The sequence below is a fragment of the Lottia gigantea genome (assembly GCF_000327385.1).
Source record: "Lottia gigantea unplaced genomic scaffold LOTGIsca_144, whole genome shotgun sequence".
Taxonomy (NCBI): Eukaryota; Metazoa; Mollusca; class Gastropoda; family Lottiidae; genus Lottia; species Lottia gigantea.
Genome location: NW_008707688.1, coordinates 472,929 through 488,790, shown reverse-complemented (window position 1 = coordinate 488,790; position 15,862 = coordinate 472,929). Strand labels below are relative to the sequence as shown.

Sequence of the window (15,862 nt, the reverse complement as noted above, 5' to 3'; positions counted from 1 at the left end):
CAAAGGTTGGGCACGTTTGTCTGATGGTGACTGTAAACCCGTTAACTTTAAAGGGGAGGTCTAGTAAAAAAAAAAATTTCGAACATCAAAGAAAATATATTTATTAGACTTTTAAAATCATAAAATTTTCATCAAAATAAAACAACAAAAATGAACACAAAAGAATTAGACGTCATAAAGATTAAATTACAAAGACGCAAAATAATGCTTAGAATTCACAAAGCTCTTGACACAAAGACGATTCTTTACTTTTCATAACACTTTGAAACTGGCGCAAGATTACATCTTTCAATATTCATATCATAAAGGGTTCCCCCTGCACATCTCTGTCTGATGCGACCATTTTGGGTACATCTGATGAAGTATGCACAGTTATTTTTATCTGCATAATAACCGGAAGTTGGTGGTGGACAGGTCATGGTGGAAATTGGAACTTTGGGCTTTATTTCTAAAATATAACAAAATTTGGTTCAAAAGATAATCTATCAACAGATGGTAGTAGGATAAACCTTGAGAAAAACTAACAGTGGAAGTAAGAATTGGATGTTTTGTTAAGATGAAATTTCCTGCTCAGAGATTTCAAGGTCAAAGTCCTATGGATCTATCTGATAGTGCTCTGTGCCGAGTCAGCTTCACGTAGAAACAAAGTATTCAAGATGATGGAAAGATTTTTTATACACTTACCAGGAAAACAATTGCCTGGAATTGGAGTCACTGTGGTATCAGTTACTGGAAAGAAAACAAATCAGTCATGAAACGTTATTTACAGGGACCAATACCGCAACTATGTGGCATGTTTTATATAAATTGAAAATTGATCATGCTCAGCAAAGATATTCTATTCTATTATAGGATACCTATGATTCTGTCTGAGCGGATGATGTTGATCGGGTGCAAAAGGTCTTATGGTAAAAGGACAACTTAATCATTAGTCGATGCAATTTCAGTTCTACTATATACCTACCGTAACATGTAGCACTAGCCAAATATTCCAACAGAGAGCCTAAACCAGTATAAGATCCCAAACTAAACAAGCTACACCTATCTTTACCCAGAAACTCAAACCCAGGTGATCCTCCATTGGATGATACTGCGAACATATGAATACCAGCTGCAGCAGCTCGTTGTCCAGCAGCTGTAAAGACATTTCGTAAATCCTGTTCATTGTCTGCAGATAAATCTTCACCACCAAAGGTCATGATAATTCCAATCTTTGCAGCTGCTGGACGTGTGCTGGATGCGTGGAGGTCAATAATGGCATCCATTGCTTTAACGACATTTAATCCAGTATCCATGTCATAATAAAGTTCTCTTTGGGCCAACATGGACACTTTGGTATTGACGTCTCTTTTCTCCTGGTCTGTTGTTAATCTGTTGATGACGTGTGGTTCTGAACCATACAATACAAGTCCAACATTGGTATGAACTGGTGAGATGGTGTAATAATTGATCAGATTGATGAGAAAATCTTCCAGTAGGATAAACTCTCCCTGGGGAACAATTTGTTTTGAGCCAGGTACAGCAATAACAATATCGGCTTGTCCATTACAATCTGTGAAGTAAAAATCGTTAATTTAGAAACTAGTTCCATCATCTTTATATAACACCCTCCGTCGAACTACCCTAATCGGTATCGCACGATAGATTACCATTCTCTGTGGCCCGACTAATGCCCTATCTAGTTCCACAGATATGGTTGTGATGCCCAAGTCGCCTAATATTAAGCATACTTTTGAAGAATCGAGTCCGTTGCAAATTATAATGGGATTGCTTCATTATCTAGAATTGTGTCGCTATCCATCATAAAACTTTTATACATTTCTCTATCTCAGACCATACCAGATTCCTAATTTTCATGTGGGGCTAAGGCTTTAAGGAATACACACAAAGTAAAAAATCGGATGTCATTGCTTATCTCCAATAAGAAATTACTATTTATTTTATTATTTAGTCAGTTTATAGACTTAAGAACTTATACGTACCAAGAGCTTTAACTCCCGTTAAAACAGCTGCCACAACCAGAACCACCGAGAACTTCGTTTGTTTCAACATTATGTCTGAAGGACCAAACATAATTCAATTATATCTCATTTACCTGGATGTCATTCACGTGTGATTTATATATAAATACAGTAAAGGTGGTAGTAAGAATAATTTTCAAAGGCTACATCGAGACTTATTGGTCTTTATCTTGCTAACCTCAAATTCTTAACCCTCTCTCTCCCTAATACTTAACCTTACCTACCTACCGTATGGTCGTTTCACCCGAAAATAATTTTTTGTAAGTGCAAGACCCTGTCCAAAATTCCAAATATTACAGCAAATGAATTCTTAACCCTGTAAAGTGCAAAAGATAGTGTGGAAATTTGTGCTAGAATGGAAGAGAACCTTATACATTGATGACAAAAATTGTATCTTAAAGATGGGTTCTCAAATTTTCATTTATGGAAATGAAAATGCTAATACTTATATGACTAGAAAGTAGAGTTGTTCTAATGACTTGGAAAATATCAGTTTGTCCAGAATTAATTCACAGTAGAAGGATATTACCAGCAGATTTCCAATGAGTGACCGATCAAGAAAGGTCAAAAAGTCTCATTTATGATAGGTTAAAACTCTTAATCATATGCAATAAAAACATAATATTATGATTAAGAATACATGATAATTCATGAGAGACAATCAAATAGTTTGCTTAATTTGACACTAGAAAATAAAGAAACCCATCTTTAATGCTTAACCACTGCATATCAGAAATTGTTATGTTTCTAGGGTCAGCAGTACAGATGACAGGAAAGACCACGGAAGATTTGATGTATTAGCTTCATATGATCTTACCTTTTTAGCGTCCTCGTCTGTTGTAAGTAACTACACACTTAGACCTACTTTTATAAATAAATGTCTCTTGCTTATATTTCAACATTACATCCGTGTATTGAATAATTACTTTAAAACGTCACTATGACGAGGTGTGTGGTAAATCATGAGCATCGAAAGGATTGGTCAAAATAAGTGTTTTGTTTACAAGGGGATTCTTCCTTTTATATTGGCATGATCAGAGATAGAAATCATAAAGTAATTTAACCCAGTTTTAAATCAACTTCACAATGTCAAGCTATAAGAACTTCGTCTTATACCTTGGCTGCAATAGTCAACTTACTTGTATCATGCAATGCGCGTATGGATTGTACGCTAGAGAATAGCCAATTCGAGCAGTCGACAGAAAGACAGTAAACATTATATTTGGTTGTATTCACCAATTACTACCTAACCAAATCGCTTCGTTTACAGACTTCCGTGATACAAGAAAGGTGGCTTTTGCAGTCAAGGTATAAGACGAAGTTTGACATTGTGTAGATTCAAGAGGGTTTGTATCTGGAATCTAGAAATGACCTCCAGGCTAACAGGTACAAGGGAAACTGGTCGTTGGATTTTAACTGGGAAAATGATATGAGTATAATTAAAAATGAGCTCTTTCAAATGAAATATAGCGAGATGACTTTGTTTGTTGAAAGACAGCCTAATAAAATCTTTCTTTTGACCAAGCTCAATATGGGGAATTTTAACAAATATATAGTAACTATATATTGAACGATATGCACTCAACTTTATCATAACAGAAAAGGGGCTTATATTTTAGGATGTGTTTTATACTAACAGGATCTTGTCTTATATTGCCTAATGTGAGGTCTTACACTTTTTTGTTGTTTTTTGATTTATATACTTATTTTCGTGCACTTAAACTGTGTAAACTTTATACTACACTACAAGTAAACAAGGTGCACGATCCGGAACATTCTATTTTTCGGGATCTATGATACATCAGTTTTGGATATTGAAACTTTTCTATGTTTGATAACTGTATTAGTATAACGTCTTATATGATCCAGTGTTTAATTCTTGCTGTACAGAAACTATGGTCTGGCGTTCCGTGTGTGTGTGTGTGTAACGTACGTGTGTGTGTAAAACCTTCAGAAATGATTACATGGAACATGAAAGCAATATCTCTAATTTATGATATTCGGTTTATTATATAAGATACTTGACTATAAAACATCTTACTGTTAATAGCCCAAGCAAATATTTATTGAAGGCGATATATTTGTTGTATCGTGTATGTAAATTGTTCCCAGTACACAAAGTTAATTATTTGTGGGCTATTCTCTCTTCATATAAATTGATAGCCAAACTAATGAAAAATCTTCAGAAACGATTATGGATATGCATACATAGAGCGATATAAAAAAAATAATTAAGGAATGGGAATGGTAGAGGGGTGTCTCTGATACACATACAAAGCTTATTTTGAATTATAACTGCCCATGGAATCTATCCATATAAACTATTGCCAAAATTTATATCAAATTCACCATCGTTGTGATTGGCAGAATTTGATAGCAACGGGAATCCCAATGACTTTTTGCAACTGACGGCATCTGTGTAAATTAGATCAATCGCTGGATTCATTTGACCTGAGCGCACAAAGTCTGTTTCACCAGCTGCCATCAGTTGCTCATGTTCCATCAAACTTTGTACCTAAGCGGTCAGGATATTGGATTGTTGATTGTACTTGTTAGCAGCCAAACAAACGTAAAGTGTCTGAGACGGATCTGATAAACTGCTGTGACAGTCGATCTAAGCACCCCTCCCCACTCTTCCTTGTGATGACTATGCACACACCTGAATAAGTTGTTTTAGTACAGTACGTTCGAGCAGCTGTAACCGATGATAAAGGTGTTATACACAATCACCGTAATATATAGTATTTATATTTATTTATATCCCAAATAAAGTTTTCAAATCAAACAACAGTTTCTTGTGTGTCTTGCCATGTCCTTTGTTGCCATGTCCTTTATTTCCACCAGTGGCACACATGGCGTTACTTGGAAAATCACAATAACCCATAGCCATATTAAAATGTAACCCGGCTGGACACGACTGTACGTAAGGTATATTAGCAAAACAGTTCAGGTACTTTCCACAATCATGTGGGTGACTGAAGAGTCCCATTGGATGAGGACATTTGATCTTACTCCAGCACGTCACAAACTCTTTGTGGTTACATCTTTTAATATGTTCGTCAAAAAGAGTTCCACCTGGACACCTTGTTCTGTACCGTTTATTTGATGTACATTGTAGAAAATAGGCGCAGTTATTTTTGTCTGGGAAGAAACCGGAAGTGGGTGGAGGACATTTCATAAGGTGAAGTGGTTTCCTTTTCAACACAACTGAAAAAAGAAAATGATAATTTATACCACAAAAGAAAAGACATGCTGCAAAGGTTGAGTCAACCTGCGGCTGATTTGCATTTGACTATCCCGTTTTACAAAGAGATCACCACAAAAACAGTGGCGTTTCTAGGAAACATTAGTTGAGGGGGGCGAGCAGGGGAGACAAAATTTGCCAGGAGGGCCACAAGCCAGTCTAGTACCATAATATGATAAAAAAAAATTTGAAAGTGATATGATGAAGATCACTTGGAGCGGTTTTGCCCACCAACAGTCATCTGGTTTACTACAGTACACACTCTTCACAATTTTGACCTATTTTACCTACTCCGTCTAATATAAGGAGTCGTAATAATTTGACAATGTGACTAGTGAAGATGCAGTATTTCAGAATAATAACAGAAATCAAACATCCAATGTTCGACCGAGTTGACAAACAACCTATCAAAGGAATGTGGGCCACATTATTCATGCAGATGAAGGCACGCAGAAACTTTGGTTTTAAGTACTCAAAGAAAAGATATAGAGACCACCATTTTCTTGTTAGCTTACCTGGAAAACATTTGGTCGGTGTCGATTTAACGTTTCCATCAAAGGCTGAAATTGAATCATTAGAATGTACTGACAATTGATGTACGATAGTATGAAAGTGACGTTCTTTAGGACACAGGTACCTCGAAATGATCTGGATGAAATTGAATTAGTCTGTCTGCAAAGGTAATAATACCAACATCGTAGGTTGCTTTCAAATTTCAAAAGATCAGATAAAGGTAATTTGAGCCCCAATTTAATAACTTAACCTTATGAAGAGAATTAATTGAGTACTTGGTAGAAATCAAGAGAGTTCCTTACCGTAGCAAGTACCACTAGCAATGTAAGGCAACAATTTGTGTAGATTACTGTTGGTTCCTAAGCTAAAAAGTCGACATTTATCCATAGCTATGTGTTCGAATCCAGGTACAGATCCACCGGCTGTTACCGCAAACATGGTGATTCCTGCTGCCCGAGCTCGTTCACCAGCCTTCATCACGGCACCTCGTATAGCCATATTGGTGATTCCAGATAAATCATCGGATCCATAAGTTAAGATGACTCCAATTTTGGGAACCTTGCGTTTACTATCTGTATGTAGCTTGATGATAGAATCCATAGCTTTGACTACATTGGATCCCTCGGCCATAAAGTGATATAGCTCGCGCTGTGCCATAAGAGATATCCTAGTAAAAATGTCTCTTTTATTCAAGCTCGGCATCAATCCGTTCATGACCATTGGTTCGCTTCCATAAATTATTAAACCTACATTGGTTCTGTCCTTCTTGACGGTATAATAATTCACCATGTCTATCAAGAAATCTTCATACAGATCAAATTCACTTTGTGGTACTTGTGTTCGAGATGCTGGTATAGCTAGTACAACATCTGCTTCGCCATTACAATCTGAAAAGAATCTTCATTATTAATAGGCTACAGTATGTTGGTGCCACCTTCACAATGTCAAACTATTACGAACTTCGTACTTATACCTTGACTGCATCTTATATCGTATCATGGAATGCATGGAATGATGGATTGTACACTAGCGAATACAGCAAATAAGAGCCCTCGAGTGAAATGCTGTAACATTGTGGCTTTGTGTTCGCAGATTTTCTATTTGATTGGCCGTATTCGCTAGTGTACAGTCCAATCAAATCGCTCCATTTACAATCTTCCATGAAACCAGATAGGTGGTTATTGCAGACATTGCAGTCAAGGTATAAGTACAAAGTTCATCAAAGCTTGACATTGTGATGATGTGATGGTGGTATAGTTTGTCTCATTCTCTTACTGCATGCCATTTACACTAGCTTAAATTATATGCAATGCGAGATATTTGGCAATAATCTCCAATTTGGAAAGTTACCACTGTGCGATGGAATGACGATTTCGTCATTGTATGACCTTCAATCAACGACTTCTTTTCTAACTTATTCAATTTTCAGAGAATGTTTTATCACTTTGCCTGAAACTATCTCAAAGCCTGTACATATTACTATTCGAAACTTGTGTTAATATGCCTCACCAAGAGCTGGACCAGCAGCCATGATGTTTGGAACTAAACAAAATATTAGAAACAGTACCATTTCTCCACAAAACCTTGAATTCATCTTAACTGCAAAAAAAGATAAACATACAAGTTTCTTAAAACAATAATGGTAAAAAGGGTAAAACATATTTTTTGAAAATAAAGACTCATTCTTCTGATTACCTACTTGAAACTTCGAGATTTCTCCAAAACATGACCTTATATGATGTACATACACCAAATCATTATATATTCTATGGGTGTAAACCAAACTTGGTGGTTTTTTCTTGGTGCTCAGTTGCGGTTTACCAAAATAACAATACACCTCACAAATACTAAATTTTCGTAAATAACAAGTAACTGTTTTCCTTGTTAGTTTTTCATATTGATGTCACACAGTGTGAATGTGTCAAGCCATGTGTGCACTTTGTGCACGATTCTGTTTCTGATGGCATAGACGCACTTTAAAGGGATTTTTCTAAAAAAAAAATACATGTGTATCGGGGACACTGATAGCATCAATTTGTACCATTCCAATTTTTGATCAGCCCTCTAGTGGAATTACAGAAACCACAGACACCTGGTGCAATGATGCAAATTGATGCTACTGATACAAGTAATTTTGTTTTAGAAAACCTCTTTACAATTCCTTTTATTTATATGTCAGTTAGGGAGTACCCTTAATGGATCCATATCTATTTTGGCAGATACCACCAAACACAACACTAACACTTCTTTATCTTTACAAGGTAAGCCCCCATCCTATATGCTAATTCTTTCGAATTAGATAACTTCACAAATATCCAATAATAGGAGCATTTTCAGTCACTTTTAAATATTCACTTTTAAATCGGAAAATACAAGGTTAAACTTACTTCTAATCCGTATCCTAACAATGATACATGCACTCTGATTGTACATAAACCATACTGTAATTACATAATTATAGACTCGTCCAGATAACCTTTATCCTACATAAATCCGATTAATTTGATTTTTAAAATTATTCAAATATTAGAGAAAAAAATTAAGTCAACAGCCTAACCCATTAAGCTTATGTATAATATTGTACATTGTCTAAACAATTTTACAAAGAGCTATAAAATAAATAAAAGGGCAAGCATCAATAACTTTGTATAATATTCTTTCCTTTTCAGGGTTACAACAGCGATCTCATTTTGAGACATTGTAATTTATTTTTTCAATCGATTTAAAAAGAGAACTTAAATATCTATACGGTTTTTAGACTGTTCTTTAAATCTTTGACTTAAGCGGCTTTTGCACGATCTGAAATTAAATTGAATTATGGTCAAGGCCAGATAGTATTTTCTACCATATACATTTTCTTGGTGGAACCTTAACGTATCTTAAAGACAAGTGTCCTTGATAATCTGTATTTTCTGAAAATATGGCTTGTCCCTTAACGCATCTGAGGTTTTAACTAAAAAAAAAAACTTTTTAACGCCAAAACTAATTAAATGGTTTACGTAAACTTTTTAAGGTTGTTATGGTTTTAGGTAGTTGTAAGAAAAATTACGGATTTAAGTAAACTATATCTGTAATTGTTCTGAAAGTTTCATCTAAAAATATCGAGTCTTTATAATTCCCAACACCAGAATTATAGTTTAAGCTGCTATTAGTACACGTTTTTAATTAAGCGCTTTAAAACAAATTCAGTTTGATACGTAGGCCTAGATGCAAAATAGCACATTTAAGAAATATTTTCAGGTAAAATTTATTACTCTTTTAACGGAAATTTTGCATACGGATACGGCTCTATATATGAATCAATCAGTACATGAGGAAACTGTCATGTGATTGAGATTTTACTCAAAAGATATGCGGATATAGTCCGCATATTTAAGGTCATAAATAAATTCAATGAAATATTTTGTGCGTAATCCTATTATATCTTTTACTCTCAGTTGGCTGTGTGTACATTAGTATCTCGTACAGATATGTTTAATTACTAGAATGTCGAGGGTTAAATAGCCTACATCATCGCCTTTTTTTTGAACCAGGAAGTGATCATAGTTTCTTCCCATTGCATACTTATTATCGTGTACAAATATGCTTAAAATGTGGCAATATTGTTTTCATCGCTTCGTTATAGTTTCAATTATGAAAAAGTTAGTTTTTATTGTATGATGGGCGGTATGGTCAAAGGGGAATAATCGATGATTTTTCTCACTGGATTGTCTTTTCCTCTTTTGCATTCTTCTTGTATGGAGGTAATTTTGATACAATGTAGTCTTTGTTATCTAATCTTTTAAGGGACCAAAAAATCGGTAATGTAAGTTAAGACTTGTTAATCGAGTATGCAAAGTAGCCGGAAATGAAAGGAAGTTAAACTAAACTTCATTGTAAGCGCAAATTTTATCAAATTCTTGAAATTTGACCTAATTTGTGAGCTTACCCTTTGTCAGACAATAAGGTGAAAATTTACTTAACCTTAATGTAACATAAACAAGCCATGAAAATGTAAATAATTCAATCACCGAAGACCAAATCAAATCCCTCAGTGCTCATCAACATAATGAATATGATCACAATGCTATACAGTTCTCGATATAGTTTATGTTGTTAAGCCATATCAAGTCCATGACTCAGGCCCTCAATTTACCGTCCAAGACCATCATCAGTCTTTGAACATAATCATGAACCAAACATACTTCACAAGTCAAGTGAATGATATTAATTTCAACATACTGCCCCTGGTGGTGTTGAAATTAATTGAATTCCTTTGCTGCATTGATGGAAATAAGTAATGAGTTTTTCTCAGCCCCCAGTTTTCATGTGCCCTGTAACTTAAATTTTATAACTTAGGTTGAAAGATTGAAATGTTTTTTGTCCTTCTTGAAAATACTTATGCCATTATCAAAGATATTCTCTGTGGCACTACTTAACAATTTTTTTTCTTTGCCCTAATCTTGTCTTACATAGAACAAGTATCCTTTTTAATTTAATGTAATTCTGAAAATATGGCTTACTCCAGATTTTACTTTTGTCAATTCAATTTTCAAATCAAGATTTGAATTTTTTTTTTTTTAAAGTACCGGTACTGTATGGGGTTCCCAAGATTTTATTATCTAATTTGATGGTTTAATTAATTTACAAAATGACAGTTGAACATGGATTTAGAGTACTCCTTCAAGAAAAAAAATATTTTTAATGATAAAGTATGACTGTACAATATTCACAGCTTTGACTGAAAAACTTTAACCAGAAAATAATTTCAAACAAATAGATCTAGCAGAAAATTTAACAACAGATAATAGAAATTTCTCCAAAACATAATAGTTATTATTTTGTCAATTTTTTGATCAAAGTACTGTCTCTTTAAAATCATTGATAAAGACTCTTTCGTTATATTGGACTGAGTGATAAATGGAAGAACATTTTATCTTTGAAGGATCTTAAGTCAGTCCTTTATTTGAGTTTTAATAATAGTAATGATGATAATAATGATTTATTTACTGTATAAAATATGTCTATGACCCATAGCTACAATAGTTATGACATCATCCAAATACATGTATATAACATAAAATAGTACGAAAAAAATGATGTATTTTTATAGTTTCACATAAAATATGTCTAGAATTAAATGGAAAAAAATGGGATGAAACTTTGTTCTCTATTGAAGAAGCAAGTTATAGGTGCAGCTGCGCCATTTTGGGGGGTTGATTTGAGTCTTGAAAATATGTAAATAGTCTTTTGAAGTACACGAAATGTTAAAAAATCGGATAATTCCTTCAAAAATATCTCAAACTAGAAATTTTACTCACTATCTATATATCACAGAGTATCTTAAAATAACCAGTCGTCATTTTAACATTCGTACGTGGATATTCTGGACAGACATGGATTTGAAGGCTAAAATTGTGATGGTGAGCTGTGAACACTTTTACTGATTAGCGAAGCTAAAAAATACTGTTTCTGAGATTAAAGTATGATTGGTCAAAAATGGCGAACTGTCCCTTTAACAGGTGCACTTTTAAAGGGACAGGTGCCATTCTTTTTGACCAATAGTACCTTAGGTATTTTTCAGCTAATCAATGTGTTCATAGCTCATCGTTGAAATTTGAATATTCATATCCATTTTTGGACCAAGGCATTGTAAAACTATCCTACATTTCCTAAATCTAATCATTTGAAAAAAAGATCTCACAAATTGCCAAATAAGGGCCAATTTTGGTATCTTCATTGATTTTTCTTTTCTAGACTGTGTGTGGATATCTATTTCTGATATTTTATAGATTTATGCCAAACATTATCTGTGCTCTGTTCACATAGGGAAAGTTTGTTTTTTTTTAACTTATTTGAACCTAAAATTAAAGTTTCAATAAAACACAACAACTTTGCATTCTAATGGAAAAAAATACCCAAAAAACAATTATCAATGATAAAATATTTTGGAAATGAATTAATAATGCATTTGTCATTGTACTAAACACTAAAAATAAGAGATGAGTTTCTTTTTGCTCTGAGCCTTTGCTAAAGGTTTGATTGACTCATTTCAGTAAAGTAAAATATCTTTTATATCCATTGTATTCACCATGTTGGATGTTTTCTGGAATTATCAAATTAGATGATGTATTTTTTCAGTTGATTTCATTGGACTATTTTCAGATCAGAATGTCTAAAAGAAAGAAGGTTGCTCCCATGATAGATTCAGATTCATCATCAGATGACAGTGACAGTGGTTCAGATTTAGATGAAGGTCTTCGAGCTCTTGCCAAACGAAAGAAACCAAATGCTGAAAAAGAAAAAAGTGCATCTCCGGAGCCAGCAGCCAAAGATGACAGTGATTCTGAAACCTCCAATAGTGATGAGGAATGGACTGCAAATGGCAAAGCTAAAAAGAAGAAACCAAAGCAAGTGAAAAAAACACGGAGATCCACTGCGATAAGTTCATCAGATAGTGAAGCTGAAAAAGAAAAAAGTGCATCAGAACCTGAAGAAGGTGAAGTTTCAGATTCTGGTAGTGGTTCAGCATCTGGAGATGAATCTGGTTCGGATGATGAGAAATTTGTTGATGGCTATGATGAAAACTTGATAGGAGATGAAGAAGATAAAAAAATGTTGGAACAAATGACTGAAAAGGAAAGAGAACAGGAACTGTTTAATCGAATGGAAAGAAGAGCTGTGTTGAAAACTCGCTTTGAAATCGAAAAGAAACTGAAAAAAGCCAAGAAAAAGGAGAAAAACAAGAAATCAAAGAGTTCAGGTTCTAGTGATTCACCATATCAATTAAAATCAGTCAGTGATCGAAGTAAGGAAAGACGGAAGGATATAGAAAGTAAAAAAGACAGTAAGAAAACCTCAGCTTTGGAATTGCTCAGATTGCAAAGAGAAGAAAAGAAAAATAAGGAAGAAAAAGTAAAAGAAAAACAAAAGAAAACATTGAAAATCAGTGAGATTTATAGTGATGATGATGATGAAGATGATGATGATGATAATGTTGATGAAAGTGAGAAGAAGAGAGAAGAGAAAGAAAATCAAAGAATACAGGATGACTCTGATTCAGATGCTAGTGAGAGATCTTCAGACTATTCAGATGATGATTACAAACCTAAAAAAGTTGTACCAGTATCTAAAAAGGAGGAAATCTGTAAAATCAGACTTTCAAGACATAAAATGGAAAAATGGTGTCACATGCCGTACTTTAAAAAGACTGTGGTCGGTGCTTTTGTTAGGATTGGTATTGGAAATCATGATGGAAGAGCCATTTACAGGGTTGCTGAGATCATTGATGTAGTTGAAACAGCTAAGATTTATCAATTAGGAACCACCAGAACAAATAAAGGATTGAAACTCAGACATGGAGCCGCTGAAAGAGTTTATCGATTAGAATTTGTCTCCAATCAGGATTTTACAGATACTGAATTTGATAAATGGAAAGAAGCTGTAATGCTAAATGGTTCTCAGTTACCTACAGTTGATGAGATTGAAAAGAAACTGCTAGAAATAAAAAATGTTGGAAGCTTCCAATTCAAAGATGAAGATATTAAAACTATTGTGGCAGAGAAACAGCGGTTTCGTAAAAATCCTCATAATTATGCCCTCAAGAAGACTCAACTTATGAAACAGAAAGAACAAGCTGAAATTGCTGGGAACCAAGCAGCAGTGAATTCAGCTAAACAGGAACTGGAAGAATTGGAAGATCGAGCTACCAAATTAGATCGTAAAAGAACAAGCACTATTAATTCTATTAGTTTTATCAATCAAAGAAATCGTCAAAATAATATCATAGCAGCTGAAAAAGCTTTCAAAGTAGAGGTAGCAGCTGCTAAAATTGCTGCTGCTGATCCTTTCACCAGAAGACAGTGTCGTCCTACTCTAGTAACTAAAGCCAGTGGTAAATTTCCTGAAATGGCCGTTCCAACGAAAGTTGGTAATACAGCAGCAGAAAAAGCTGGTTCTTTGATGCCAGCACCTGTTCTAGGAGAGTTAACTTCCTTAGATGATCTTGTGTCCGACAGAAGTCAGTCTACTTCCAAATCCAGTGACAAGAAAGACATTGAAGATGTGTTTGCAGTACATGACTTCGACATTAAACTTGATCTTGATGTACCAGCAACCAACCCAACTATGGTAATGGCTAGTCGGGCACCTCAACCTGTTCGTGATATTACTCCTCGAAGATCATTGAATCTTGAAGACTATAAAAAGAGGAGAGGCTTAATTTAGACCTCATTTATCAAATTTGATTTACCGGTTATGTTTCTCTTCTGTGTTATTTTCTAGAGGATCCTGGCCACATATTCTTGAAACGATCTTTAGGCTAGGATGTCCTAGGTTCTTATCCTCTAACGTTGATTCTAGGACATCCTAGAGTTAAGATCGTTTCGAGAATACGTGGCCAGTCTTCTAAAAGAGCTAGACAGTAGGATGTAGGATACTCCATTTTATTCATTGTTTTTTAGAAATCCTTTAATAACCATTGATTTTACTTCATATTTCAAATTTCATCATTATTTATGAGGGAAAGTATATTTGAATTGGAAGTGGTCAATAATGAGCATTCAAGTCTCTAAACCAAAACATACAAAATTATGTGTATGACGTTATGACCAGATGGAAGAGTCAGTTGTTTATCAAGTAAATGTTCACTGTCTTATTTTAATGTCATATCAAGACCAGAATTGACTGTTGCTGTATGATTTTAACATGTAAAGATTTTGTTAGCAATTTATGTTGTGAATATAGGCTACTTAGAATTAAAAAAATATTGTTTTTGAAAGAACTGCATGATGTTTGTAACTTAAAGTTAAAACCCTATTTTGGTCAAATCTCATTTAATTATTAAATAAAAGGAATTGTAAAGAGGTTTCTAAAATATTTGTGTATCGTAGACACTCATAGCATCAATTTGCACCATTCAATCAGACGTCACTGGTTCCTGTAATTCCACTAAAACTAGGTGTGTGATAATGTCACTAATAACAAAATATGCTGATATCACGTAAGGCAATTCAACATCATCTTAATTGAAAGGGACCTAGTTGTCTCATTTGTTTATATTCATGAAGAGAAAAGAATTAAATCAATCAAATTATCTTGTGTAAGCATCTTCACAATGTCAAGATATTATAAACACAGTCTAATACCTTGACATCAAGGTTTGAAATGCAGTGATTTTATTGGATTGATTATTAGCAAATTCAGTGAATTTAACAGAAAAAACTAATTCGACCAAGTAGTGTAAAACTATGACATTGTGAAGATGTATTGAGAGTTCTCAGATACATTTCATTTTGAGCACTGACTTCTACAGTAAGTTCACTTATAAAACTGTTTTGGTTATCATAAATTGAGAACGAAAGCTTATTACACCAGTTAAAGAGAATTTATCCGTGGATGACTGAAGAAATGTGAAGTTTGTAGTTGAATCTGATTAGAAATGTGTGCAGATGTAATTCATATTTTAATGTTTTTAAAGCTTTATTAGATATTCTATTCTTGAAAATGAGAGGCGCTTCTATTCTGCACGTGTGATTTTTTGTTTCAGTTTTATCAATTATAAACCATAGCCAAGATGTCAATCAAATATATAAATAGAAAACCACAATAGACTTTGTATATATATTGTATTATAGTTTTGTAAATATTTGTTTATTAGAGTACTTATTATAATTAGAATCATGGTTTGATTGTTTATTTATGTTAAATATTCATTCATGTATTACTAAATATTAATTCAATACATCAGTTTCTTTCTGTTTTAGGAAGAACTAAAATTTAGAAATAGAATGCAGAGCAGTTGGATGTTAAAGGCCAATTCTATGAGTTTCTCATAAAATATTGCACAAAAGCCTCTTTCATTGGTAGCATTAAGGCCAGACCAATTTATTTTATGGATCATCTCCCCAGAATTTTCTAAAAATAATTGGTGCCACTGACAAAACAAACCAACTTTCATTCCCCATAAAATAACATAATCAGAAACTCCCATTATTGATATTAAAATGTATGACCATTGTTGTTTTTTTTCTCTTGATCTTCACACTTTTTCAAATAAATTGGTCTGGCCTAATGTTCTATTATATTATATTTCCTTTACTTTGGA

The 15,862-nt window shown here is 33.9% G+C and overlaps 3 protein-coding genes across 3 annotated transcripts; 1 reads left to right on the top strand and 2 right to left on the bottom strand.

The window, feature by feature from the left end:
• Positions 1-81: 81 nt before the first annotated feature.
• LOTGIDRAFT_238400 (hypothetical protein) lies at positions 82-2,879 on the bottom strand. Its single transcript, XM_009050103.1, has 6 exons — positions 2,839-2,879; positions 2,246-2,337; positions 1,983-2,057; positions 965-1,552; positions 685-729; positions 82-448 (listed from the first exon to the last, which is right to left on the bottom strand). The coding sequence occupies exons 3-6, from the start codon at positions 2,050-2,052 to the stop codon at positions 246-248; spliced, it is 906 nt and encodes a 301-aa protein (XP_009048351.1). The 5' UTR covers positions 2,053-2,057; positions 2,246-2,337; positions 2,839-2,879; the 3' UTR covers positions 82-245.
• A 1,897-nt stretch (positions 2,880-4,776) lies between these two features.
• On the bottom strand, positions 4,777-5,199 carry LOTGIDRAFT_140156 (hypothetical protein; the record flags this gene model as incomplete). Its single annotated transcript, XM_009050102.1, has 1 exon — positions 4,777-5,199. The coding sequence occupies one exon, from the start codon at positions 5,197-5,199 to the stop codon at positions 4,777-4,779; it is 423 nt and encodes a 140-aa protein (XP_009048350.1).
• Positions 5,200-12,171: 6,972 nt separating this feature from the next.
• On the top strand, positions 12,172-13,980 carry LOTGIDRAFT_53767 (hypothetical protein; the record flags this gene model as incomplete). Its single annotated transcript, XM_009050101.1, has 2 exons — positions 12,172-12,753; positions 12,805-13,980. Coding segments are annotated over 2 exons (1,758 nt in total), but the record flags the coding sequence as incomplete, so codon positions are not given.
• Positions 13,981-15,862: the final 1,882 nt, after the last annotated feature.

Bases quoted from the DNA above. Each gene is read 5' to 3' on its own strand.
- LOTGIDRAFT_238400 (XM_009050103.1), bottom strand. From the start codon at position 2,052: ATGTTGAAACAAACGAAGTTCTCGGTGGTTCTGGTTGTGGCAGCTGTT. The intron at 1,553-1,982 runs GTACGTATAAGT...TTTACTTCACAG, and splicing joins AACGGGAGTTAAAGCTCTTG to ATTGTAATGGACAAGCCGAT. The intron at 730-964 runs GTAGGTATATAG...TTTTCTTTCCAG, and splicing joins GGCTAGTGCTACATGTTACG to TAACTGATACCACAGTGACT.